This window comes from Cydia fagiglandana, chromosome 26 (genome assembly GCF_963556715.1).
Source record: "Cydia fagiglandana chromosome 26, ilCydFagi1.1, whole genome shotgun sequence".
Classification (NCBI taxonomy): domain Eukaryota; kingdom Metazoa; phylum Arthropoda; class Insecta; order Lepidoptera; family Tortricidae; genus Cydia; species Cydia fagiglandana.
Window position 1 is genome coordinate 8,979,594 of NC_085957.1, and position 26,185 is coordinate 9,005,778.

A 26,185-nucleotide genomic window follows, 5' to 3' on the forward strand; every position below is an offset into this window, starting at 1 on the left:
GAGATAGCTGTCAATCCATATTGATTTTTACGTAAGTGTATGGAAATCTGTTATTTCTAATCCCTTTCTGATCGCGGCATGATAATACCTCACTCGAGGCGTTCGAAATTGCGCGTGACTTTATGGCTCAATTCGCCTGAATCTTCCCATTTATAGTGAAGAGGTTTCTCTCGTAGTTGTAATAAGAGTAACATTGATTTCCCCTTAGATGAGCGACTTGTCGCTGGTGAGCACTCGCGGGCTGGTGGCGCGCGTGCTGGCGCGCTACGAGGCGCGCGCCGCCGCGCCGCAGCGCCAGCGCCTCGTGTGGCGCCTCTCCGAGCGCACGCTCAAGGTACACACGAGTCACACACACCACAGAACTAATTATACTACTAGCTACAGAACACTCGCTCTCTAACAAAACAAGTCTGTTACGATCGGGACAGATATGGCCGCTAGGTGGCGACAGCGCCAAGCGCCGCTTATGGCTAGCCACCAAAAATGGTGTGGGACGGATGTACTCGTAGCTACCTGTTGCGAAGCGACGAAATCGCCGAGTGAGCCACGCCTGAACTAAGAACTAAACTATGATGTGTCAACTATAGTTTAAAACTCACTCTAATAGGTATCTTCGTCCGAGCGTGAATATTATTTGAATATCGCAGTACTCGGCCAAAATATCTTCATAAAAAGTAAAAAAAAAATCAAACAACCACAATAAGAAAATTAGTATTAATACTTTACTGTGTGTTGAACTTGTGAACCATAGTTGTAGTACCAGACTTATCCGTACCACATTAGTCATCAATAGATTATGTTTTCTTATCAACATATCTGCTAAGACGGGGGTCTCGAAACCTTTTGATCTGAGAATCATATTGCGCCCCAGAAACTTCGCGCGAGCCACCGTCGACGCCTCGGGGGAGGGGGGTTGTATCTGGTTGCTGCTGTGAGACCTGAACTCCTGGAGCCTGGCTCCCGCGGGCCGGGTGGGCCGCTGTCGACGGGCCGGGGTTTGGAGAGCCCTATGCTAAGAGAAACGTTTCTAACTGTATATTTTGTTGTGCAGGTGCTGCGGCCGACGGACCGGCTGGGCTCGCTGCTGCCCACCATCGAGGAGCAGCAGTACGCGGCGGAGGCCACGCCCAACAGGAACAGGTACGACCACCGTAGCCTAAGTTAACCCTCGGGTCGCCAGAGACGTGAACTGACGCGCGCAGCTATAGACTATGTCAACCTTCGTGCATTCCCGACAAGGTTCACAATGGCACGCCATGTACAGTCGACGTCAGATACATTTTTCGCCTTATTACAAAGGAGTAAGGTGCAAAAGTGTAAACATATCTTTGACGGCGACTGTACAACAGGCTTAGCGTTCAAAGGATTAAAATGCCATTTCGATTGCATGCATTCAGATAGTTCCTTCATAAGTTTCTATCGATATAAAGTAGTGGTGGGCAAAGTGCGGCCCGCGAATGGATTTTATCCGGCCCGCCGCCGGTGCTATGAAATAACTAGTATATGGCATTGGCCCACGATTATCGCAAATTAAAAATAAATTTTGGCTACAATTCTGGCCCTCCACTTAAATTTTCTAAACTTTCTGCCCCTGTGAAGAAAGTTTGCCCACCACTGATATAAAGCGTTCCTCCAATATTTTTGTTAATGCTGCAGAGCTCGATTTCATTCTTTAGTTCAGCGTTTAGACCGATTCAGGTTCGGGTACGCAACGCTATCTCTTGAACAGAAAGTGCGAGTTTTTTGAGCATAAATCTATGGCCTGAACAAAATAGATGAAACTAAAATCTCTGGTTAAAGTAACCCAACGTCCATTCAATAGATGGCGCTAAATATTGAAGTAACACGACTATGTATGTGTTTGATTCACGTTTGTCAAATTTTGAGATTTATAGTAACATAAAAAATGATTAAACAAAACAAATAAGCTAATAACATGATTTCGTTAAACAGATCCGGCAGCGAAAGCAGCGAGAACGAGGAGACGTCGGACTGGCCGCGCAGCCCCGTGCTGCCCGTCTACTGCGACCACTGAACACAGCGCCCGCCGCGCGGGGCCTCGCGCCGCTACCCGCACTACTCATGTAACAATACCCACACGTTTGCAACACCACCCGACTACGGTCTAAAGTCTAAATATACAGTACAGTCTATAGTCTATCTTTAGGTATTTAAAGAAAATTAAGTAAACAATTTGTACATTTTCGGGTAGTTGTGACATGTATTGGTTAACCGACCAATCATAAAACCGCCTGGATCAGTCACAGAACGACCAGACTTTAACCTACATTATTTGATCGTGTAATGTTTTCATCTACCCTCAATTGGTATAGGAGCCATTTGAGGGTAGATATTGTTTACTTCTATTTAAATACCTACAGATACATTGTATAAATAGAGGGCTAAAATGACCTAGTTACATGGCGACCCCGCCGATCCATAATGCATGGGTTAAATGGGGTACTTTAGCAATCTATCACTTGGGTACAAAGTATTTTGTGAACACAACAATATTGTTACATTATTATAGATGTTTTTAATGATCTGATGTGGACGCGAGGCCCCTTGCTTGTCGCCGTCTTCAAATATGGCTGGCACTGTCCTAAGTGGTCGTTTACCTGGGGGCTGCACTCTTTTAAAGCTTTCTCGATCTTACACGTTAATGACACGAGTAGTTTCTAATTGTGAAATTATATTTATTTTGATAATCAAAATAGTGCAGTCTCCAGTACCTCAGTATAGATATGTTTACCTGGTATTAGGCAGCTTGGATGTCAACTGGATGAAAGTATGTGATCCCCATTTTTGAAAAAATAGTCAAAAGTCCGTGATCCTGAAAGATGGTGTGTTTATGAGTATTTAAAGTAAATTGTGGTCTTTTACGATATTTGACTGTGTAGGCTGATTATTATTGTTCTGATAGTCTTTAAAGCAATAAAATGCAAAAGTGTTAGCATTCTGATTTAATAAACTAATGAGGAAGTTTATCGGCCGAGCGCAGTGAGGTGTCGCAGGAGACGACAGTATAGTTTAGTTTAACGGTTAAGACATGGTAGAGTGCCAGTTCAAGCGTGTTTTAACGTTTTATAAACGAGAATAGGTAATTTTTCTACAAATTTACAGTTTTAAGATTAAATAGTGCAATTCAAGTCGAAATTTGTCTTGACATTTTTGGAGTATTATTGAATTTCGTTTATTGCATGCGTCCCGGGCGTCGCTTATTCCAGTGACGAACTCATACGAGCGCAAAATAAACTTAAATTTTTAGGTCTAAGTTAAACTTTCTTTTCTTATTTTTTTTTCCTTGATTGCGCTTGTATGGGCGAGTCGTTATTGTAAACTAATATCAGTCTTTTTAAGCTTTATTAAATTTAATTGTAATTAATAGTTTTTATTTCGAGTAAGCGGCGGCCGTGTTGCCCATAGCTTTCTACTGTGATGATTTTTATAAGAAAATGTTGAAAGAAAATTCCATATTGCGTAGTTATTAAGGATACCCATGCGAGAACAGCGTGTATGAAACGATATCCACCGAAATGAAGTGTACATGAGCAGTAAGTTATTTACTATAATATGATAATTAATATATTTTTTCTCTTTAAATACCACTGACTAACTCTCAAATGAAGAGTTTCTAAATTTGATAACATTTAATCTAAAACGTTGGCATTATTATTTTCATTTATTTACATTTATTTTATAGCTTAATAATAATTCTTATAAAATATTTCGATTATTTCATAATTATGTCTAGCTATAAACGAATAAATGACAAAAAAATTACAAATCTTTGAAAAAATAAAAAAAATGATCTCAGGTAATGTTTTCAATCTGTCGCGATGAAGATAATAATAAAAAAAAACAAATGTGAAAGCGTGAGCGGCGTGTCTATGGTTTGCATTTTCCCGCTTCTTAAAAACGCACGCCGCCTGCGCTTAAAAAAAATCTTTCTAAGATTTTTACGTAGCCTTTAACAGAGTCATGTATCGTGTGTAGCGAGTGAGGTGAAAATGTGTCTTAAAAAATGTAAAAAAAAATGTCCAAAAATCCTTAGTAGCTAGTAAAACTCTGTGATTAAGTCTTATCAATAATGTTTCACTTTTTGAGCATTTTTACTGGTGCAAAAAGCCAAGAAATAAATATTAATAAGAATTAATGATAGTCTAATGTCTTCTTTCTAATAATAATTTGTAAACACATGACATTGCGATTCGTTTCTTTTAATTAAATAATGTTGAAACATGTTTTTACAAATTATTATCTTGTATCATTCTTCTGAATATGATTAGCTTAAGTGTAATTGGCATTTTGTGTGACTGTGGATGCAGTCTGTAATAGACTCGACCTCTTAAACTAACATTATTCTTCACCCACGCTGTGAACTACATAATATATATAATTTTAAACCCTTTAAGGCACCTATACAGTAACTCACACAAACACAACTCTGTACTTTTGCTATTTGTGTCAGATTTATTTCTAGATCATGTCGATTTAGGTGCCCTGGGGAGAGTTGCACAGTAAAACATAAAAAAAAAACATATTTTCATTAGATTTTGCAGCATTTTATTAGCGTTGGTGGAGGTAGAGTTGGTTTCGCGTTGGTCGGGCGAACATCAGTGTAAGCTTGAGTGTTTTGTGGTACAATCATGAAACGGAAAATATCTGAAATCTCGAATCAATGAGAGAATAAAAGTTGAGACTCTTTACTTTTGTGTTTTATTTTTTATACCATTGGAGCTAAATTTTTCAGAAATGACCCTTACAAGTTATTATTAGGATTAGGTGACCGAGCGGAGATCAAGCTAATTTTTATACAGGGTGGAAAGGCACGACGATCCTTTCCGCAAAAGGCGGATTGTTTAGCCTAAGCTCTACATTTCCTCCATAGAAACTATGTTAATACGGGCAACCGTTTCTAAATTATGGCCTTTTAAACATCCATGCAAAAAACTACTTTGTTCTAACCCTAACAGGTGACAAGGTCAATGAACTTACTAGTAAACAATCTGTATACGACAGGAAATTGTACTAATTTGTTGCCATCCAACTATTCTTAGGTCTGCTTACAACTTACAACACGGTAAGAATCGTTGAAGGATTTAAGCTTTCTTAGTGATTCCACTTGTTCAATACTTGAATGAAGTAGTTATGTTATTCCTTAATATTGATAATACTAACCACAACATTGTTTACAACGACAGTTTAAATTGTGACATTGACAACCACTCAAAAGTACGCAATCGTCTTATAAATATCTCTGGTTTCCTTGACTGATAAAAAGGTTTTAGTTTCTTAACACGTTTCACAAAATTATTTTCGAATAATTGGAATCTATCTAAAATAATAAAAAAATACAAGTAGGTTGTGTTTGATAGACTAAATGAATTTGCAAAAATGAAATATCTACTAAGAATACAGAGAAAAGAATAAATAGGTACTTCTTAAATACCTAACTAACAAACCTTCTTGCGTGGTAGGAAATAGACAAGACGTCTGATGTTTGAAATTAAATTGTCATTGAACTTTACTTATCTAATGTCATATTCTTCAAATAAAAATACCGTTGTTAGATGCTCGTGGTTATTTAAATTTGTGGGACTGTGTAAAAGATATGGTGTACCAAACGGAATGTGAAACTGCGGACGAAATGAGACATTAAAGGCTAATTGCTGCTTTTGACAATCTGCGGAGGAAATATGAGGAACATTATCAAATATCTACTACAAAACTCTTCTCTTTCTTCTTCAATGAAATGACATGTGGGCAATGTGCGCGGGCTCGGGTGCGGGCTGCGGCGTACATTATAAGACACGGAGGTACATTTGAAAACCGTATGTGAAGAGAAGATAGTGTTAAATATTGGCAAAAAGTAGTGTCCGACCGAAGGTTCGGTTTCAGTTTCGGTTTCGGCCAGTTTCGGCCAAAAAATCATGTTTCGGCCGTAGTTTCGGTTTCGGCCAAAATACGGCCGAACCTTTCGGCCGGGCCGAAACTTACGAAATGGTACTTCGGACAAAGACCAAAAGTAGGGGAATAAGTAGGACAACAATATTAATATCTAGGTACATATACTGATTCATGTATAGGTGGTATATAGGTACCTACATAATTTAATTGGTTTATTATAAAACACAATTCCACTAGTGAGGGCGCCACTGGACGGTCGACTCAGTCTTAAGAGGCTGTCAATACCTATAACGCGCACACTGTCTAATTGTATCGGAGTGAATGAGATAGCACTGTCGCACGTAGCCGTTGGCCGAGTATCCGCTCGGCCCGAGTCGAACGATGAAACGATGAACATTTTCCTATCTACCTCTAATGACAAATTTTAAGCGAGGCTAAAGGTTACGCTCAACTAGTGCTGCAAAGTTGATTTTCTCAATAGTTAATATTTTGCGAGGCTGAACAGCTGACTATTGATTAAAACGAAGAAAAAACCCTTAAAAGTGCCCCCAGTACAGTTTTTCATACGAATGCTTAGCCTCACTTTTTACCTCAATTTACCATTGGTTTGTGTTCCACATGTCCTCTACTTCAGCTTAGCCTTTGGCCTCGCTGCGCCATGCTCAGCCTGCGGTCTCGCTTTTTAATACAATGGACATTGGTTGGAGTCTGTGCTCAACAACTTATTTTGAAGCCTGAAGCACGGCTTTGACTTCGCATGAAAGTTCGCCTCACTGGGGCACTTCGGACTTTTAGGCCCAGGTGAAGATCGGTACCCGGCCTTGCGATATTATTAACAAAAAATTTCGCGCTCGCTGCGCTCGCGTTTTTGGTTGACCCTGTATCTACATGTTAGCTTGACTGGTGAATGAATAGAGTTACACCAAGAAAATTCTGCAATGATTTTGATAGCATACGCAGTGCAACTAGTGCAAATGTGATTTATACGTCTTATTTCATAGGAGTGTTGACGTTTAAAATAACACTTGCATTGCGTGTGTTATCAAAATCGTTGCAGAATTATCTTGGTTTAACTCTAGTAATTTTCTTAAAAAACTGCTTAAGTAACATAAATTTCAAGGACATTGGGTGTTGACAGCCTCATAATATGTGTGTAAAAGCGGTTTTATGAAATTTTTTCAACGATTCTAACAAGTCTACACAAGTTTCGGTTTCGGTTTCGGCCGAAACTAGAGCTAAAGCCGAACATTCGGTTTCGGTTTCGGTTTCGGCAAAAAAACATGTTTCGGTCGGACACTATTTTAAAATAACTAGCTAGATTGCTCTGAAACTTAGCACTTACAATTAGTCATGTAATTCGTAGCTTCAGATATCATAGAAAAATACAGCGAATTTAAATTAATACCACTACAAAACTTGTTTTTGCTCTATTTAGTTTGTTTTATAAGGAGCTATATAATTACAGGACTACTTGGACTAGATATACCTCATTGTATGTGCAGATTAATTACAATCCAACACTTTATGGCAAGGTGAGATTCGGCCGAGCATGCTGGGGACTATTTTAGCAGTAATGTCGCTAGATATATCAAGCGAAATCATTCGACTTCGCATGACTTCCCACCTACACATGGGATATGGAAATGGCTTGTTAATTGAATTTAAGAGTAGTGTGCAGAAAGAGATGAGTCGTAAGTCGTAAATGTATGGGCACAGAATAAATAATAGTACTACCGTACAGAAAGGAAACTTCCTACAAAACCGCAGTTTGACAGCGGTTCGGGGTCGAATCATGCTATCCCTTTCTAATATATAGCACTATCCCTTTCGGCTATTTAGGGTTGTCCATAGACTTATAATATATAGAGACGGTGTCTCAGCGAGCTGTCACTGTTGCCACTTTTATTTAGTGTACGATTAACAATTTAACACCACCTTGCTGTAGCCATGTCGATAAAGTCATATCGATAAACTAACGACATTTCTTACAATTTTAATTTTACTTCAAAGGTTTGACGATATCTAAAATGAACAAAAACGCTTTTATTCTTTATTGTGGTTATCAGTACACAATTTTATCGTCACGCCCCAGCAGAAAGTTCAGATATTTAATTAAAATACATAAATACCTACTAAGATATGTGTTCCGCAATAATTGAAATATTTTATTATATTCTAATATATTTATTATTCATTAGCATATCAATTATGTATATGTTTAACGAAGATATTGAAGCTTCAATTAATAGCTATTTCGTTCCGCTGTGTAGCGTTTATCGATATATAATACATGATTAAAATCGACTTTTCACATCCCTAAAAGAGCACACATACACAGCCTGGATGCATCAAAAAAGGCAACACTTGATTTGAAGTTCACCTTGTCAACAGTATGGTTGTCCTTTTTTGACAAATGGCATTTTAAAAGAGCGAGGAGAGAGAAATGATACTAGTTGCTGCGTCGTCAAAGAGAACAGAAAACGTAGGGGCCTTGGGGCTGTCAAAATTCAAGCCATTATCTTATCTGTGGTCGTGCACGCAAAGGGACGTCAGGTTGTGTCAACCCTAATAATTGCTCGGAGCAATGCTGAGCCGAACGGGGCCGAGTTTGCCCGAAGGGAGGAGTTTCGCACGCCAGGTATGGGGCCCAATCTATTCCACGACTCTTCTCTTTCGCACAGACTATGTGTGGGGTGTTGTGAGGGATTACTTTCATGAATAAAAGTAAAAATAAAATCAAACATCAAAGGAACATTTACTAATATAATATACTTAATAGTAGCATATAATCATATGACAAATAAAAATAGATTCTTTTCCTTAAGCAAATTAAAAATAGCGTTTTACAGTAATATGGCAACACCATGATTGCACCCAAAGATCTGATGACACGGACAGAGATCATTTTAAAAAGCAAATAATACCATAGACTATTAAAAACCAGGGAAAGGCAACCTGTACCATAGATTACATAACTCAAAATATAATTATAGCTTGTAGACATTACTGCCCGTAATAACTATAGAGTTAGACCAAGAAAAGTCTGCAGCGATTCTGATAGCCCACGCAGTGCAAGTGTTATTGTAAACGTCAAACTTCTATGAAATTATGACGTATAAAATAACACTTTCACTGCGTGGGTTATCGAAATCGCCGCAGACTTTTCTTGGTCTAACTCTAATAATATACAAAGAAAAACTGAAATGTACGGCAAAATATTGTATCATCAATTTTGGTAACCGAAGTAGATGGCGCTGTGCGTAACTAGATTTTCAAGCGCTAACATTTGACAACCCATTTGTCCCCGCCCCACGTGACCGCCGCCATATATGAGGCGGGGCCAGATGGGAATAATTTACATGAACGCGTCTGTGCCTGGCGGGGCCAGATGGGAATTTACATGAACGCATCTGCCCGGCGGGGCCAGAAGGGAATAATTTATATGAACGCATCTGTGCATGTCGGGGCCAGATGGGAATAATTTATAAGAACGCATCTGCACCCGGCGGGGACAAATGGGAATGACAATCTAGTACACAAAGTAGGTACATCGCTATGTACTTTTGGTACAATGTCCTGTACATACAACTTTAGATAACTTTGAATTATTTGAATGCAGTTGTAGTGAAATCATTGAATATTTGTACAAACAACAACACTCCTAACCTTATTACAAAAGGCATAAGGTCCACAGTACAGTTAACAGTGTGAGCGATGGTACAAGCCGCCTTCCATTGTCACTTAGGCCCACTTGCACCAATCCACTAACCTGGGCTTAACCGGTTAAACCTGGAGTTACCATGTACAATACAATAGTACAATTTGACACCGAGTTAACGGTTTAACCACATAACCCCGGGTTAGTGGGATGGTGAAAGTGGGCCTTACTGATCAAGAGTAGACCAAAGAAAATATGTCAATGATACAAGTTTTAAAAAACAACATGTCTTTCATGTAACCTAACTTTTCCTCCTATTCATTAAAACAACATAATACCTTAAAATTCTAAATAAAAACTCAGTTTTCAATAAAACTATAAAATGGTCGCTTCAACTATATACTATTTCATACATGAGGCATAATCAGAGCGTTCGTCCCCCTATTGAGCGTTCTGTTGAGCGTTCCCTTGTTAGGGCAATTTTTTTGATGAAATGTTTCGTCATTTTAATAATATTTAAGGCTCCGTCACACAGACGTGTTTTGCGGGCGGCGCGTGAGCGGGGCGCGCCGCTTTTACATATAAAACGCTCACGCCCCGCCGGGAAAACGCGCCTGTGTGACAGAACCTTTAGTATCTGGTAGAGGTGCCTGACTACAGCCAAACTATTTGAAACACGTTACATTTACAGCCTGGCAAAAAAGAGTAGAAATTAAAAAGTGGCAACACCGTAGTGTCGTCCCGTTCTCTTATACATATTGATTTGAAAGGGACGACACTACAGTGTTGCCATTTTTAGGGTTCCGTACCCAAAGGGTAAAACGGGACCCTATTACTAAGACTTCGCTGTCCGTCCGACCGTCCGTCCGTCTGTCACCAGGCTGTATCTCACGAACCGTGATAGCTAGACAGTTGAAATTTTCACAGATGATGTATTTCTGTATTTCTGTTGCCGCTAACAACAAATACTAAAAACAGAATAAAATAAAGATTTAAATGGGGCTCCCATACAACAAACGTGATTTTTGACCAAAGTTAAGCAACGTCGGGAGGGGTCAGTACTTGGATGGGAGACCATTTTTTTTGCTTTTTTTTTGTTTTTTTTTTTTGCATTATGGTACGGAACCCTTCGTGCGCGAGTCCGACTCGCACTTGCCCGGTTTTTTAATTTCTACTCTTTTTTGCCAAGCTTTACAACAGTATTAAACGTGCTGTGGTCGTGGACTTCCACGGTAAATTATAAAAGCGACCATTACATGCAAAGTTATTTCATAAAACTTGTATCAAGTTCCAGCAGACGCCAAATGTTCATTAATGAATTCAGAGCAGATCCTTAATTATCTACATTTAACTATATTACCTTTCCATTTTCACAATAAAACTTTTGACTAGCTAATATCAAATATACAGTGCGACATGACTTAAAGGGACCATTTTAAACATGTTGTCAACAATAATTATTTAGTTTGGATATTTCATAATCTCAATGGCCTCGAAATACCATGTTCTGTGTCTGTAAGCGACCCTGAAAGAATGGTTCTTTAAATTTTCGTACTTTTGACAATGAACTTTTCCAGTATAGCAAGGAAGCAACATTTGTAATTTAACATTTTAAAAATGTATACCTAGTTATTTTTTATTTTATGTCCCTTTTAGTCTTGTCCCACTGTATAGACAAGCAGAGCGAAATAATCATACAATATTTTCTCAATAAAATTAATAATTACTTAGCACCAATAATTTAAAAAAGAACATACATAAAGTATGGGAAACTTAATTGAAACTAATTATTTTTCTTACTAGCAACATCTTAGCATAGACAACAAAACACTTTTAATTGCAACATTTTTAACATCCAAAAAACACCGTCGTACCAAAAGTTCTAACTACAGGACCGACTTATTTGGGCTGGCGTTGAGACCATATTTTTTAAGACCATTCGTTTCTACTACAATTCGTCTATATCTGGACTAGAATTAAACCACGAAAAGTCTGCAGCGATTTTGATAGCCCTCGCAGTGCCAGTGATATTTATACGTCATAATTTCACAGAAGTTAGACGTTTAAAATTTACTTGCACTGCGTGGGCTATCAAATCCGCTGCAGACTTTTCTTGGTCTGACTCTATAACCGCGAAAACCGATGTTCACAATTTGCGCGTCTCGCTCTTTTACTCAATTAATGCGTAATTAGAGTGACTGAGAAAGAAAGTTGCAATTTGCGAATTTCGGTGCTAGCGGTAGGCCCTCTGCGCCGATTTAACAATCGACTAAAGGCTTCCACAGACGTTGCAACAAATGCGAATAAATCATTAGTCGAACATAATATTATATTTTTGGAAGGTGGATTTTTTTTATTGTGTTTCCAGCCTAAATAAATCAGTGCTCACCCCAACTCACCTTATTATACTAACTAGAAAGAGATAGACATTTTCCTTGACGAATTTTAAAAACACTAATTTTTAAACAGAATTTTTGTACTGAAAAACGGCCAATTCTATTCATTAACGGGTTTGCCATAGACAACCTTATTTTTTTGTTTTTAGCCTTTTTAAAAGGCGGCCAAGCGCGAGTCTAACTCTGAAATAATACTTCTCTTTTTAAAATGTTAAAATGCTTAGCATACCGAACAACAACATTTTAATATAGACATGCTAAGCGAAAATGGCCCAGTATTTAATTATTTATCTCGCACAGGATATGATAACTTCAATGTAAGTAATACTCTCTACCCTTCAAACGCCACGACTATGGTGCGCGGCGCGCCATTGTGAACCTTGTTAGAATGCACGAAGGTTTATATTGGGCTGCAGCCGCGCGCGTCAGTTGACGTCTTTAACGGTAAAAGATTTTTTTCATCTCTCCTGTTCGGAAAGTTCACCTTTCATAGGCTGATAACCGGGTGGAAAATTGCATTTCACACCCTAGGGTGGAAAGTATTTTTTTTTTTTCACTTCGAGCAACGGCTAACAGCCATATATGCCATATTATTCAGTTAAAAGCTCTCATATTAGCTTTCGCACTACTGAAATTGGCGCCGTTTACATTTTCAAGTGATTCGAGCGACTTATAGTTATGTAGTTTACCTATAAGAAATATACTTACCAATAATAAACCTACATTTCTCGTGTTTGACTTTCCTCATAGTCGAAATGAAAAGTAGAGTGTTTAACTCGTGTAAAAGTAACCATCTCACCCTCGAACTATTGGCGCTCTCTCTTCGTTCGAGCGCCAAAATATCTCGGGTGAAATGGTTCACTTTCCACCCTTGGTTAACAATCTACTATTTTTTTTATTAAGGGAAAGAAGATTCGTCTATCTTCCTTACGAACCTTACTGAATATTTTGTAACCAGCTTTCCCCTTTGATTTTTTTTAATTTTCTTAGACTATAGAACTCAGTCCCGATGAAATAGCTATTGTCTATGGCAAGCCCATGGTCATCGATCTAAACTACGATCACATTATGCCTTCAATCACAGATATTTGACCCTGCCACGGGGTTCATTTCGTGCTGTCTTGAAAGTATAAATACTCTGCGGAAAATTACGTAGTTTTTTCAAACGTAAGAAATACATATAGTCTGACAGAAAAGAGTAGAAATTAAAAAGTGGCAATACTGTAGTGGCGTCCCTTTGAAATCAATATACATACTAGTATATAAGAAAACGGGACGCCACTACAGTATTGCCACTTTTTAATTTCTACTCTTTTCTATCAGACTATAGAACTCATCTGTTTTTGATTGCTGAAATGAAAAGTAATCGCTGCTTTTGCAATATCTCACAGATGGATTTGTAAAATTTTTAATTTACTTAATTGAAAAATGAAAAAAATACGTGTCATTATTTTTTGTATTCTTCAATCACGAAGGGTACGGTGACAGGTGTCATCTCCAATCTCAATACAGTTTATAACCTTATGGCTCTACACGATGGGCCAACGCCGGCCACGCCAAGGGACGACATTTATGCGTTAGAGGGAGCAAGCGATATTGCTATCTAATTCTACCGCACGGCTGCGTCCCTTGGAGTGGCCGGCGTTGGCCCATCGTGTAGAGGAGCCATTAAAACGCCACATCTCCCAAAATGGTATTAAAATGACACCTGTTACCGTACCCTTCGTGTATGAAAACTACTTTATTTATAATGTTTTTGAAGACAAAGGCGTATCTTCCAATTCTAATGGCTCTTCAGTGACCAGTCCACGTCAAAAATATGTATACGCTTTTGCACCTTACTCCTTTGTAATAAGGCGAAAAATGTAAACATATCTTTGAGGTTGTTTCATCCGTTGCCCGCCATTTTGTTTAGTGAAGTCCATGATATAATAATATACTCCGCCTGGTACTCTCTTCCCGTCTTTTCGTGGTCACGTGACTGACACAAGCCTACGTCATCATGCGACAGCGCTATATGATAATATGCGATAGCGCTATATAAAGTGGCCATGTTATTGTGACGTAGGCTTGTGTCACTCTGGGAAGAGAAGACCATGTTTTATTATGCCATGATCAAATCATTTCTAGTTTTAATAAAAGCTATGTTTTGACAAATCAAGACAGCACGAACCAACCACAAATGCTTCAATTCCACATATCACTTCAACCATTTTTAAAACGTCCAAAAATCACACCGAAATCCTTAACACTATTAAACAAAACATCCTTACAACTAAAACAAAGTTGAATGTGCGGTCGGCGAAATATATAATTAATACAAGTTCGTACAAAACGTGAACCAGCTAAGTCGACGCCGAACGCACATTTAAGTTTGTGCAGCGATTCTGTTTTCGTATAGTCTCTACTTTAGGGCATTTAAAAGACATAGACTAGGAATCCTCTAGACCGAGTTTAGAGCAATTATTTCATGCAACCGATGATGCCAAAAATGCGGGGGTGCGCGGGACGAGGTGAGCGAAGTCCCGTGCCGTGATTGGTCCGTTCACAGACACGGACGTCACACAAAGACGCTTTCGACTCGAACATGGAGTAAAATTACCGTATGCGTGGCAGAGGGGGTAGCGCGACTATGCTCAGTCTGGAGGATGTCTTGTCTGTGTTAAAAGAATGTTAACAAAATCATGTACAGTCAGCAGCAGAAGTTGCTAAGCGAGCTAGGTGTTCAAAATGATCTTGACGCGACTTTATTGTTAAAAGAATAAGAGCGTGTCTAGGTCATTTTGAACACCTCGCCTGCTTAGCAACTTCTGCTGCTGACTGTACTTTACCTATAAAGTAAGGACCCGATGCACGAAGAATTTCGCACATTGCCCCGCCATTTTCTACGTCTGTCGCACGCGCATCGTTATAGGGCTGTCCTGCTTGCACAGTGGCGTAACCGCCGGCATCATGAACGGGACAGCAATATATTTAAGCGCGTGCGATAGAGATAGGAACAGGCGAAATTGGTCGAATTCCGGACGTTTATTATTTATAACTTTATATTCTTATAAATACCTAAATGAAGACTATATTTTCAAAACTGCGTAACCGAAAACGGAATCGCTATCTATATCTGTCCTCTTTCGACACGTGGTCTCCTGATATGGTAGATAGAGACGGCATTACATTTCGAAGTTCACACTTTTCTAAATTTTTTTATAATTTCACTATCATTTTTTATCAACTTTTGTATGTAACTAGTCTCACAAAAAAAGAGAATAAACTTAAGAAATTGATAATCATGTTTACAGAGACTTTGAGTCCGTCCAAGCTAACTCTGCACATTTCGACATGACATGACAAATTGTGGAATAATCACAACAAACGACATTCTTATACAAATCATACGTTTCTGATGACATCTCCACACTTTGTCATATCTGTGAGTGTGAGAGTTAGCTTGGTCTTAACTCTAGTCGATTTAAATGTCAAAAATTATTTATTTTCAGTAATAAAGTTGATAAAAATGCATTTTATCTAAAAAAATATGTCTTTTATGAATTCTTCATATCGATGCTTGCCGCAAAGGGCCAACGAACTTTTATAAGTTGTAGCACATTATATGCTAGAGTGAGACAGCGCTCGTTGGCGAGTACCTTAAGCCGGACTGTTGTCTCTTTCACGCTTCCGGGGATCGTCCGGAGTGATGTGGGTCATATTCATGTGGCGCCTGCAAATAAAGATTTTGCTAAAGAAAGGCGATGCGGTAGAGATAGGAATATGGGGTTAATGTACGCAATTCTTCGTGCTAGTATCTTTACTTTAAATAGATATAGATATTATAGTTCGTTTTTTTAGCATTAGAAAGAACTTGCAAGAAGGTAAGCGATCATGACATGTCTTTTAATTGAAAAAGGCTTTTTAAAAATCAGTAACTATTACTTATGAAAGCAGAAGAATATAAATGATCGTATTAGATTCATAATTGTTACATATTTGCCGTAACTTATTTTTTAAATGTGTTTTCAATTAAAAGACACATCAAGATTGTTTACCTTATTTCTAATGTTAAAAAAACGAACTAGTCATTTAAATGGTAATATAAATAATCTATGTAATGTATCTATGTATATAATTATGTACGCCAAAATGACCTACCTTTGTATCCTAAACCTCTGGCGCGCTGGTGGCCTAGCGGTAAGAGCGTGACTTTCAATTTGGAGGTCGCGGTTTCAAACCCCGACTCGTACCAATGAGTTTTTCGGAACTTATGTACGGAATATCATTTGATACTTACCAGTCGCTTTTCAGTGAAGGAAAACATGGTGAGGAAACCGGACTAATCCCAATAAGGCCTAGTTTAATCTGGGTTGGAAGGTCAGATGGCAGTCGTTTTCGTAAAAACTAATATGTCTTCTAATCTTGGGATAAGTTGTCAAGCGGACCCCAGGCTCCCGTGAGCCGTGGCAAAATGCCGGGATAACGCGAGGTAGAAGAAGATAGGGGTGGGGAGGGGGAGTCAGTCTATTCTTATTATTTCTTACGTAGGGGGGCAGGGGGTCAACAACTGGCAATAATTGTCTAATGGCCTGCGCAAACTACTGGAATCAGTTATGTAACGCTGCCATAAATGACCCAATTTTTTTTTATTAAGCTATGAGCTTCATCACATCTGATATTTGAGTAATTCTAAGCATTTCTAGCCTGGGGTGGGGGGAGGGTGGGGTGCAAAGACGGCCGCCACACGACATCTTTAAAAAAAATCTATTCTGATCCTAGTGGGTACTAGGGCAAGTTTGGTATCATTTTCCTATAAACCAAAGACGTAGAATTCATTGCTGATATTTGTTTTTTTCAGTGGTTTCATAGTAATTTTACAAGAAAAACGTAAAAAGGTGAAAATTTGGTTGGAGATTTTTGCTACGCGGAGCCGAAACTACAAAAGATAGAAAGTTGAAATTTGCACACTAGATTACATTTATAAAGTGTACAAGAGAAGAAGCGATTTTGAGAAATTCAACCCCTAAGGGGGTTAAAAAGGGGATGAAAGTTTGTATGGGGTTCAAGTTTGTTTGGGGTTAAGCTAGGAATTTGAAACTTCGTAAAACGATATATTATTAAAATAAAACTAAATTCAGCGTTTTTGAAAATTCATCCCCTAAGGTGGTGAAAAAGGGGTTGAAAGTTTGTATGGATATCAAAAAATTTTTCGAACGCGAGACTTGAATCTTTGTATTTGGGGATATTATTAAAAGACAGGAAAAGTAATTTCAGCGTTTTGTAAAATTCATCCCCTAACAGGGTTAAAAAGGGGTTGAAAGTTTGAATCCATTACAAATCCGAGTAGACACACATTTCTTATTGCCTCCCAGGCTTGAAATGCTTAGAATTACTCAAGGAACATATGTAATGAAGCTCATAGCTTAATAAAAAAATTTTGGGTCAACTTTATAACTGCTTCCGCTAAACCGGCGGAGCGCAGCGCAGATCACTTTAAAATTATCAATGTATTTTCTTCCCTATTTCAATTACCTTCAGGTATAAATTTAAGAGTAAGAAGAGTACCTTAATCCCCTCTCGCCTCTAAAGCACAGACTGCACATGCTGCACGCTTTCAGCTCGCTCTTCTCCTTCTCTATGGTGCTGTCTGTCTTGTCTCTGGTCTCGCCCTTGTCTTTGGTCCACGGCTTCCGCTCCGGCGTCTTGATGCGCGGCTTGGCGTCTGAAATTACATATAAATAAAAATAATAATAATTCAGAATATATACGTCCCACTGCTGGGCACAGGCCTCCTCTCATGCGCGAGAGGGCTAGCCCAATGCGGATTGGGGACTTCACATACACCTTTGAATTTCTTCGCAGATGTATGCAGGTTTCCTCACGATGTTTTCCTTCACCGAAAAGCTAGTGGTAAATATACTAAATATCAAATGATATTCCGTACATAAGTTTCGAAAAACTCATTGGGACGAGCCAGGATTTGAACCGGCGACCTCCGGATTAAAAGTCGGACGTCAGATCCACTCGGCCACCACCGCTTGTAATGTGTTTTAGTGTTTAAGTCTACCATTCCAAATAATCAAATCAAATATCATTTATTATCAGGCAAGGCCCATAAGACCCATAGATACATACCTTACAAACTAACATACATACAATAGTAAAATCTTACAAGCTAAAAAATTACTTCGGCGACACGGCGGTTTTCAGTAGTGTCGCATGTTCCGGTGTAGGATTTGGCAGATTCCCACGGAACCGGTAATGTATGAGTCATTATGATACTCGAAATAAATTAATTTTAATAGCTGTCTCACCTTTAGTGATGATCACTATGTTGGGCACCACCCGCTCGCCCAGCATGCGGCTGAGCGGCGCGGCGGAGTCGCTGGAGGCGTCCGAGTCGGGCTCCGCCACGGGACGCTTCTTCACTCTCTTACGGAATCTGGGGACAGCAAGATATACTTGAACATACACTTTCAATAATATACTTACTTGGCTGGCGCGATGAACCAAAATGAGATGAGATTTGCTGAATAAATGTTGATGTTTGATGTTTGATGTTTGATGAGTCTTGATAACAGAATAAATAATAGTACTACCACACAGAAAGGACACTTCCTACAGAACCGAAGTTTGACAGCGATTCAGGGTCGAATCATCCTATCCCTTTCTATTATATGGCAATATCCCTTTCGGCTATTTAGGGTTGTCAAAATTCAAGTGATTATCTTATCTGTGGTCGTGCACGCAAAGGGACATCTAGTTGTGTCAACTGCTAGTGTATGCCGAGCCGAACGGAGCCGAGTTCGGCCGAAGTGAGGAGTGTCTCTCCACTGTCTTGATAAATAGGTTTACCGAATATGACGCTAGATGGCGCTGTACTGAGCGTGGCGATTCCTACAATGCGCTATCGAAATTTTTATTGGGATTGTAAATAAGGTTTGGTGATTATTTTTAATATATTTGCTTTAATTATGGTTGATTGATAATTTGACATGTTAACTCGTTGGGTGGACGACATTCGGAAGATTACGGGTCAGGTCCGGGACAAACGGCATACTCGATGATGCCTAGGGGCCAGTGTGCGATATGATGATGATGGTTGACATAACGAACTGCATCGCAGCCATAATTGTGTGTTTTTAGTTTTTAAGATATATTTTATGGGCAATATTTTATATTTAATAGTTGCCTGAAAATAAATATTTTCATTCATTCAGACACAGTACCTCTTCCTCGGCCGCCTAGAGACCGCCGCTTTCTTTTTCTCCTCGTTGTTGTTGATGTTGACGGCCCTCGCCGGCGCCTCGGCCTCCAGCTCCGAGCTGCTGGATATGCTGCTCTTGTCGCACGCGAACAAGTCCGTCTCGTTGCTCAGTTCGTTGCTGTCGATCACGTCACTGTGACAAACGTGCACTCATTAGAGGCCATAGAAGTACAATAATATAGAGATGAAACGGGGGAGGAGTTAAATGACCGAACGAGATACACTTATACAACTTTCAGTAGGAGCAGCAGAGAAAGCGGTACTATTGCTTGTCCTTGTCACAGTCTCACTTTTTGTTTGTTTCCCACCATAAATTTAGTATGGGTTATGGTGGGCAAGAAATAACCCGACCGAATTACGTAGATTGTTTTTGGTATATTGTCAGGAATGTTAAAACGTGTTTTTAATATTGTCTCACGCAGGCACGCGCACACCACTTCTATAGGATGCTACCTTCTATGTTAGAGGCACAGAACAAATAACGACCAGTCTGGCCTAGTGGGTAGTGACCCTGCCTGTAAAGCCGATGGTCCCTGGTTCGAATCCTGGTAAGGGCATTTATTTGTATGACGATCAGACATTTGTTCCTGAGTCAGGTTGTTTTGTATTTAAGTATTTATATATTATATGTATCATTGTCTGAGCACCCACAACACAAGCTTTTATGAGCTTGCCGTAGGGCTTAGTCAATTGGTGTAAAAATGTCCTTTAATATTTATTTACATTCAAAAGGAGGAGACTTAAGGTAATTGTCCTGATGATGATGATGATGCTCCTAACCGATTTCGGCCACAGCGACTGTGTGCTCTGGAGTAGGCAATTTTTATTTTGCAATATTACAGTGTATCCTCTCTCTGAATACCAGTAACAGGACGACTTCATTTTACACACTATTATTTAGCCTCACCACTGAATAAATAATAGTATTTATATATTTATTTAAACTTTATTGCACAAAACATAAAAATAATGTACAAATGGCGGACTTAATGCCTAATGGCATTGTCTACCATACGAAAGGAAACTTCCTACAAAACCAGAGTTTGACTGCGGTTCACGGTCGAATCATTCTGTCCCTTTCTAATATATCGCACTATCCCTTTCGGCATAGAATAAATAATAGTACTGCCGTACAGAAAGGAAACTTCCTACAAAACCGAAGTTTGACAGCAGTTCAGGGTCGAATCATGCTATCCCTTTCTAATATAATATATGGCACTATACCTTTCGGCTATTTAGGGTTGTCAAAATTCAAGTGATCATCTTATCTGTGGTCGTGCACGCAAAAGGAAGTCAAGTGGTGCCAACCCTAATAATTGCTCGGAGCAATGCTGAGCCGAGCGGAGCCGAGTTTGCCCGAAGGGACGAGTTTCACACCCCTGCCTATACATATGTATATCTACTATCCACAAATAGAATTTAAATAGCATTGGTCACGTATCATTCTCTATTTTTACTTCAAACAGGTTTATTATTATACTGTCTGATACCTAAATGCATTTTAATGTAAATGTGTCTATTTTTATGCGAAAACCTGTTTTGGTCTTGGAATTCTGATTTTATATTAGACAAGTTCCTGTGTTGTACATTTTGAAGCAAAATAAATGTCAAATGGAATAGAACTTACAGTCAGAGCTAAGAATAATTATTCAAAATTTCAAATATATCATCATCATCTCAGCCATAAGACGTCCACTGCTGAACATAGGCCTGCCCCTTGGACCAAATATATAAAACTGTCAAAATTATAACGTCAATAAGCCAACATGAGGAAACAATTCAATATTTGCATCTAATTACTTTGCAACTCTTGTTTTCTTTTTGTTTCTAATCTGTTTTTGAATAATAAAGGCTCACTTAGACGGTGCGAGAACTCGCATGCGAGTTTCATTACATTGAAGTGTTTAATTGGTCGGCTGAATTGGTTATAACCAGTATTAGTCCTCAATATAACTAAAATGGAAATCGGCAGGACATCTTGCCAGGTCCACAGATAATAGATGGACAAAACGCGTCACTAAATGGATGGGGCCAAGTGGCAAAAGGAGATCCGCAAAACCAAAAGACCGTTGGGTTAACGACATCAAAAGCATAGCGGGGACAGACTGGATGGAGAAGGCAAAATACCGGAACGATCGGAACAGTTGGAGGAGGCCTATACCCAAAAAGGGGCCATGTCTTAATTAAAATTGTTTGTTTTTAGCTTTATTTTATGTAAAACAATGTAAAGTCATGGAAATAATTATTGTCATTTACATAACCTCGGGACCATGGGGTCCCGGAATTGGCACAGTGGCCAGCCAGAGGTGAGAGTCCTGCGGCCCCTGCTCAGTGTTCACTCCAGCCGGCCAATGAAGGCAAGCCGGAGAGAGGGGCCTGACCGACTCTCGGGGGTATGGGACCCAAGGGACGTCACTTCCCATTCAGCTCGCCACAAGCTACCCTGGGGGCTAATTATTATTATGACTAAAATCGCATACGAGATCGCACACCGTCTAAATCAGCCCATAAAGAGAGCCTTTACAAGCTTGTGTGGTGAAAAAATAATTTTGACCCAACTACACAGACTACACTCTCAACAATAATACCATTCTTACTAACAGTGTCATATTAGATCTTTGTTTGTGGACAACTTTGTTCCTATTTCATTGAAATCAGCACATTGAATGCTATTTGATCAACGCCAATTGCCATTACAGCCAACATCAGAATTGAAGGTCAAGCTTATTTATTGCATTATCGAATATTAATATACAAATTGATTGTTATTAACAAAAATATACAATTTTGATTCAAAATATAACATGCCTTCATTCCATCCCATTAAAAACTCAAAGTTCTTTTTGTGAGAAATAATTTGACAGACAATAATTATAATAGTAAGAAATACTTATCTTTTCAATTATTTTTATTGCTACAAATATTACTCTTTTTGTAGCAATAAAGATTGTTGTGTATTCCATTCCCATAGTAATCAAAAATAAACCAATTTTAGATCAATATGGTAAGTTAAATCATTAATTATTGACCAACACACATATTAAAATATATTGCTCAGCAGAGGAAAAATAAAATAAAAATACCTTTGGTCCGAATCATCACTTTGAGTCCCCGTTTCCAGTTTCTTAATTTGAAATGTTATGTTAATTCTCTTGTAAATTTCCTCGGTGATATTTCGACATTTCTCATACTTCTCGTCAAGGTTACCCCTAGAAATGTTGGGCCACACTTGTTTGGTATCTATTGCTGACATCCTTATAATTCTTATTGGAATCTTATGTGTTTACCACCAAATCCCTGTTTCAGGTTGTTTGAAAAGCTTCCACGGCCGAAATTGAGCAATACAGCCATGTTTCTCGTAGAAAACACAAGGCGGAGTGTTACGAAATATTACAACGAACCACAATCTATGGTCGACGATTTTAGCGTGATCAAACCTCGAAATACCTGCTTTCGAAGCTGTATAAGTAAAAACAGTGCGCAACAATGGTATTCTAGTCCACAAAACACTTAATCATTGGTCCACGGCCACAGAAATAGGCGAGTTGCAAACAAAGGATCGTCAATCAACAGTTTTATGGCACAATAACATGGTCATTGCTTTGGAATTGCGAGCTAAAATACCGTACATACAACTAAGACTAGATAAAATTATGGTTGGAGCACTCTTTAGGAGTTTATGTTAATAATAATTAAACAAATAACACTAAAAACTAAATAAACTACAATCGCCTTTGCGGCTTTTTTGATTTTTTGACGTTTAAAATTTAGTGTTGCTTGACGTTAATTGCTCATAATTTTTAATGAAACATCATTTTTTTCCCATAGACAATCATGTACCTTGAGATTTTTAGTCTGGCAACTTTATCTTTACATGGATGAGAATCGAGTCGAGGCGATGGTAATCGATATCAATCGTTTCCTTCTTTTTCACCAGTATCAATAAAATCAAATCAAACTAATGTTAATAATTACCAAAAGTATGACTTATTAATTTCACTAAAATTAAATTCTTAATTTAGGTTGGAGGCCTATGTCCAGCAGGGGACGTCCTCTTCCTCTGGGTGACACGATGATGAAGATGAAGTTCTTAATGTAAGTGCAAAGTGCGGTGTAAGATTGATGCTCATTTGATTGATTAGAAATCAACCAAGAAGAATCTTACCACAAACATTTCCAATTCTTCTTCTAAATGACGTTAAATCAAAATAACACTGACGTTTCAAAGAATGAAACATAAAAATTCAATAAACATTTTACTTAATTTATATATGAGCTCTAATGTTATTAATTAATTTTATATGGTTAGTGTTATATTAGGGAGTGACCTGTTATACTCCCATAAAGTGTTACTATTGTGTTTAGATCTTGAGATAGGGAGGTACTGCTTCTAAACTGTTGAAGTCTCCAACCCGCTCTGGGCGTCGCGGGGCCTATAGTTATTTGCTCAATTTTATCGTATGGGGTTTTGCACAAATCACGCGAGGTGCTTTCGGCTACTTTTTGACCCCCCCTCCCCCTTGATGAGGTTTTTGGCTACCCCCTCCCCCCACACAACCTCACGTGTATTTCTTTGAAATTTTTTCGTTCGACCTAATTTTGAGATAAATTGTATTGCATATAGAAAATCTTGTATATTTTTCTATTTTCGTTAAATAGACTCGCTATTTTGAAGTGCAGAATGAATATTTATCATGAATCTAGTATTAAACTGGATTGGGCATGAGTGGTGGGGATAACTGACAGAACGGGATAGTCTTATGTATCTTTCAGTAGGAGTAGCAGCGAAAGCGCTATTATTGTTTGTCCTTGTCACAGTCTCACATTTTATTTGTTCCCCACCTTTTTTTTAGTATTGATAATGGTGGGCAACAAATGAATTCGACCAATCACAGTGTCGCATTTGCGTATGTTTTGTCCCTCACGGAGGCACGCGTATACCACTTTTATAGGATGCTACTTCTATGATATTTATATATTTTTAACGAAACCGAGAAACGGTTTTTTCGTGATTTGTGAACCTCGCGTGATTTGTGTACAAGCCCTATGTAATCGCATCGTTGGAAATTATATCATCATCATCATAATGCCTACTATGGCTAGATTGAGGGCCTACTTCATTTGTCTGTTCGTTCTCCTATTTGCCTCTCTATCACTCGATTGTACAAGAGCGAGAGAGGCAGATAACGATATTTCGATTTTATACATTTGCGTAGGCCCTTCGCTTCTCACCACTTATTTGTTTATTTTTATGTTTTATTTTACAGTATATTTTATTTAATGGTGCTTGTAAAATGCGATACTATATCTAAAAGTGAAACTAATACAGAGTCATATGATGGCGTAGCTTACTCTTTTAACAAGCTGTATTTGCTACAGGATGCCTCAGGTAAAGTAAAGGGATCTAGACACTGGCCACGCTAAATTTGCACAAACTTGGCAGTTAAGAATGCTCACATATCCCTACAAGATCCATACTTGACATAGAACTTGTCAGAAAACTAGAGATGCACCGGATATCCGGTTACCGGCCGGATAGGCCGGATACCGGATAGTGACCTACTGTCCGGCCGGATACCGGATAGTAACATTGCTTGATTTCGGAGTAAATAAATTTGATTTAAGAAACGGACACGGTCATAATCGTACTTGTTTATTATTTGAAAACAATAAACAAGTACGATATAATCATTCCACTGACTTGCGCGCGCACTCATTTCGAACCTAGAAATGAGTCCGCGCCAACGTTTACTAGGAAACACGTCAAACCTGCAGAATGTTCTCCTGAAAAACGAAATGTAGGTACCTATAGTTCCGCTGGCCGAATATTCGGCGGCCAATACCGGATATTCCGCCGAAGGTCAGGCCGACTATCCGGTATCCGGTCAAACAACTATCCGTTGCATCTCTACAGAAAACTTAGCGTGGTCAAAATCTATATTTATTTTATACTAGCTTTGTCCGCGACTCCGTTGGCGTGAACCCTTATGTCCTTCCCAGCCGGGCAAGCACATGATCGGCGGCGACAGACTACCCGGCTCTGTTTAATATTTACAGTTAGGGGGCTATTCATAAATTAAGTCATTTCAAATGGGGGGGGGGGGGTCCACGTAGGAGGAAACGGGGTCATTCGAAGCATGATTTTTTCGGATGATTTTAGGGGGGGGGGGGGTCGAAAATCGTCAAAGTCGATGACGTAATTTATGGACAGCCCCTAGGTAAAGACCAAAGGCGTATCCAGATTAGTAAATTTTTCGGCAATCTGATTCATTTGCTCGATCGAATCAGGAGCCAAATACCAATTTGGCTCGCCGAATTCAACCGCCGATAATTACCGATATTACCGATAAAATAAGATGCGGACGCAAGAATACCAATTTGTGAGGCCAGTATTTTTGTTCTGGGGATTTTTTTCAATTTAGAGGGCTCTAATATATAAATCATGGTAAATCAAATAATATAAATCATGGTATAATAATAGTTATACTCCGCCTGGTACTCTCTTCCCGTCTTTTCTAGGTCACCTGACTGACACAAGCCTACGTCATCATGCGACAGCGCTATATGATAATACTAGCTTTTGCCCGCGACTTCGTCTGCGTGGAATTAATAATTTGGGTACCATAACTTTTTAACAAATTGCTTTTTATTACACCCTTCTTCACCCCCAAAATGAATGACTAATTAGTCAAAAATGCGAATTTTCTTTATTTGTAACTAAAGATCTTTTGAGCCCTTTTTAATTTAAGATATATTTTTTTTAATTTATTTATTAATTTTGACGTGATAACGTCTTATAAATCGATGAACACCGGTAGCATTGCACGAAAAAGTGTCACTTTGTGGACAGATCTCCATGGTAACGTTACGTAATGTTTTCTTATGTCGTTATTGCGCAAAAATATCGTCCGTAAACCGACTTTACAGACAACCATAATTTTGTATCTTAACATCACTTCCACCTCCTCT

The 26,185-nt window shown here is 38.8% G+C and overlaps 2 protein-coding genes and 1 long non-coding RNA gene across 4 annotated transcripts in view; 1 reads left to right on the forward strand and 2 right to left on the reverse strand.

The window, feature by feature from the left end:
* Positions 1-3,840, forward strand: part of LOC134677434 (cyclin G) — a 45,659-nt gene extending 41,819 nt beyond the window's left edge. For both annotated transcript variants that reach the window (XM_063535903.1, XM_063535902.1), the window contains 3 exons: positions 209-334; positions 1,052-1,140; positions 1,954-3,840. In XM_063535903.1, coding sequence (XP_063391973.1) covers positions 209-334; positions 1,052-1,140; positions 1,954-2,035 — 297 coding nt within the window. In that variant the 3' untranslated portion in view covers positions 2,036-3,840. The remainder of the gene's footprint in view (positions 1-208; positions 335-1,051; positions 1,141-1,953) is intronic.
* A 4,806-nt stretch (positions 3,841-8,646) lies between these two features.
* Positions 8,647-12,280, reverse strand: LOC134677621 (uncharacterized). The gene is made up of 2 exons (XR_010100062.1): positions 10,767-12,280; positions 8,647-10,260 (listed from the first exon to the last, which is right to left on the reverse strand). It is a non-coding gene; the product is annotated as an uncharacterized LOC134677621 (long non-coding RNA).
* Positions 12,281-15,451: 3,171 nt separating this feature from the next.
* LOC134677449 (uncharacterized) lies at positions 15,452-23,101 on the reverse strand. Its single transcript, XM_063535923.1, has 5 exons — positions 22,300-23,101; positions 19,179-19,349; positions 18,264-18,391; positions 17,515-17,671; positions 15,452-15,679 (listed from the first exon to the last, which is right to left on the reverse strand). Exons 1-5 carry the CDS (start codon positions 22,467-22,469, stop codon positions 15,607-15,609), a joined length of 699 nt encoding a protein of 232 aa, XP_063391993.1. The 5' UTR covers positions 22,470-23,101; the 3' UTR covers positions 15,452-15,606.
* Between the last annotated feature and the right edge of the window lie 3,084 nt (positions 23,102-26,185).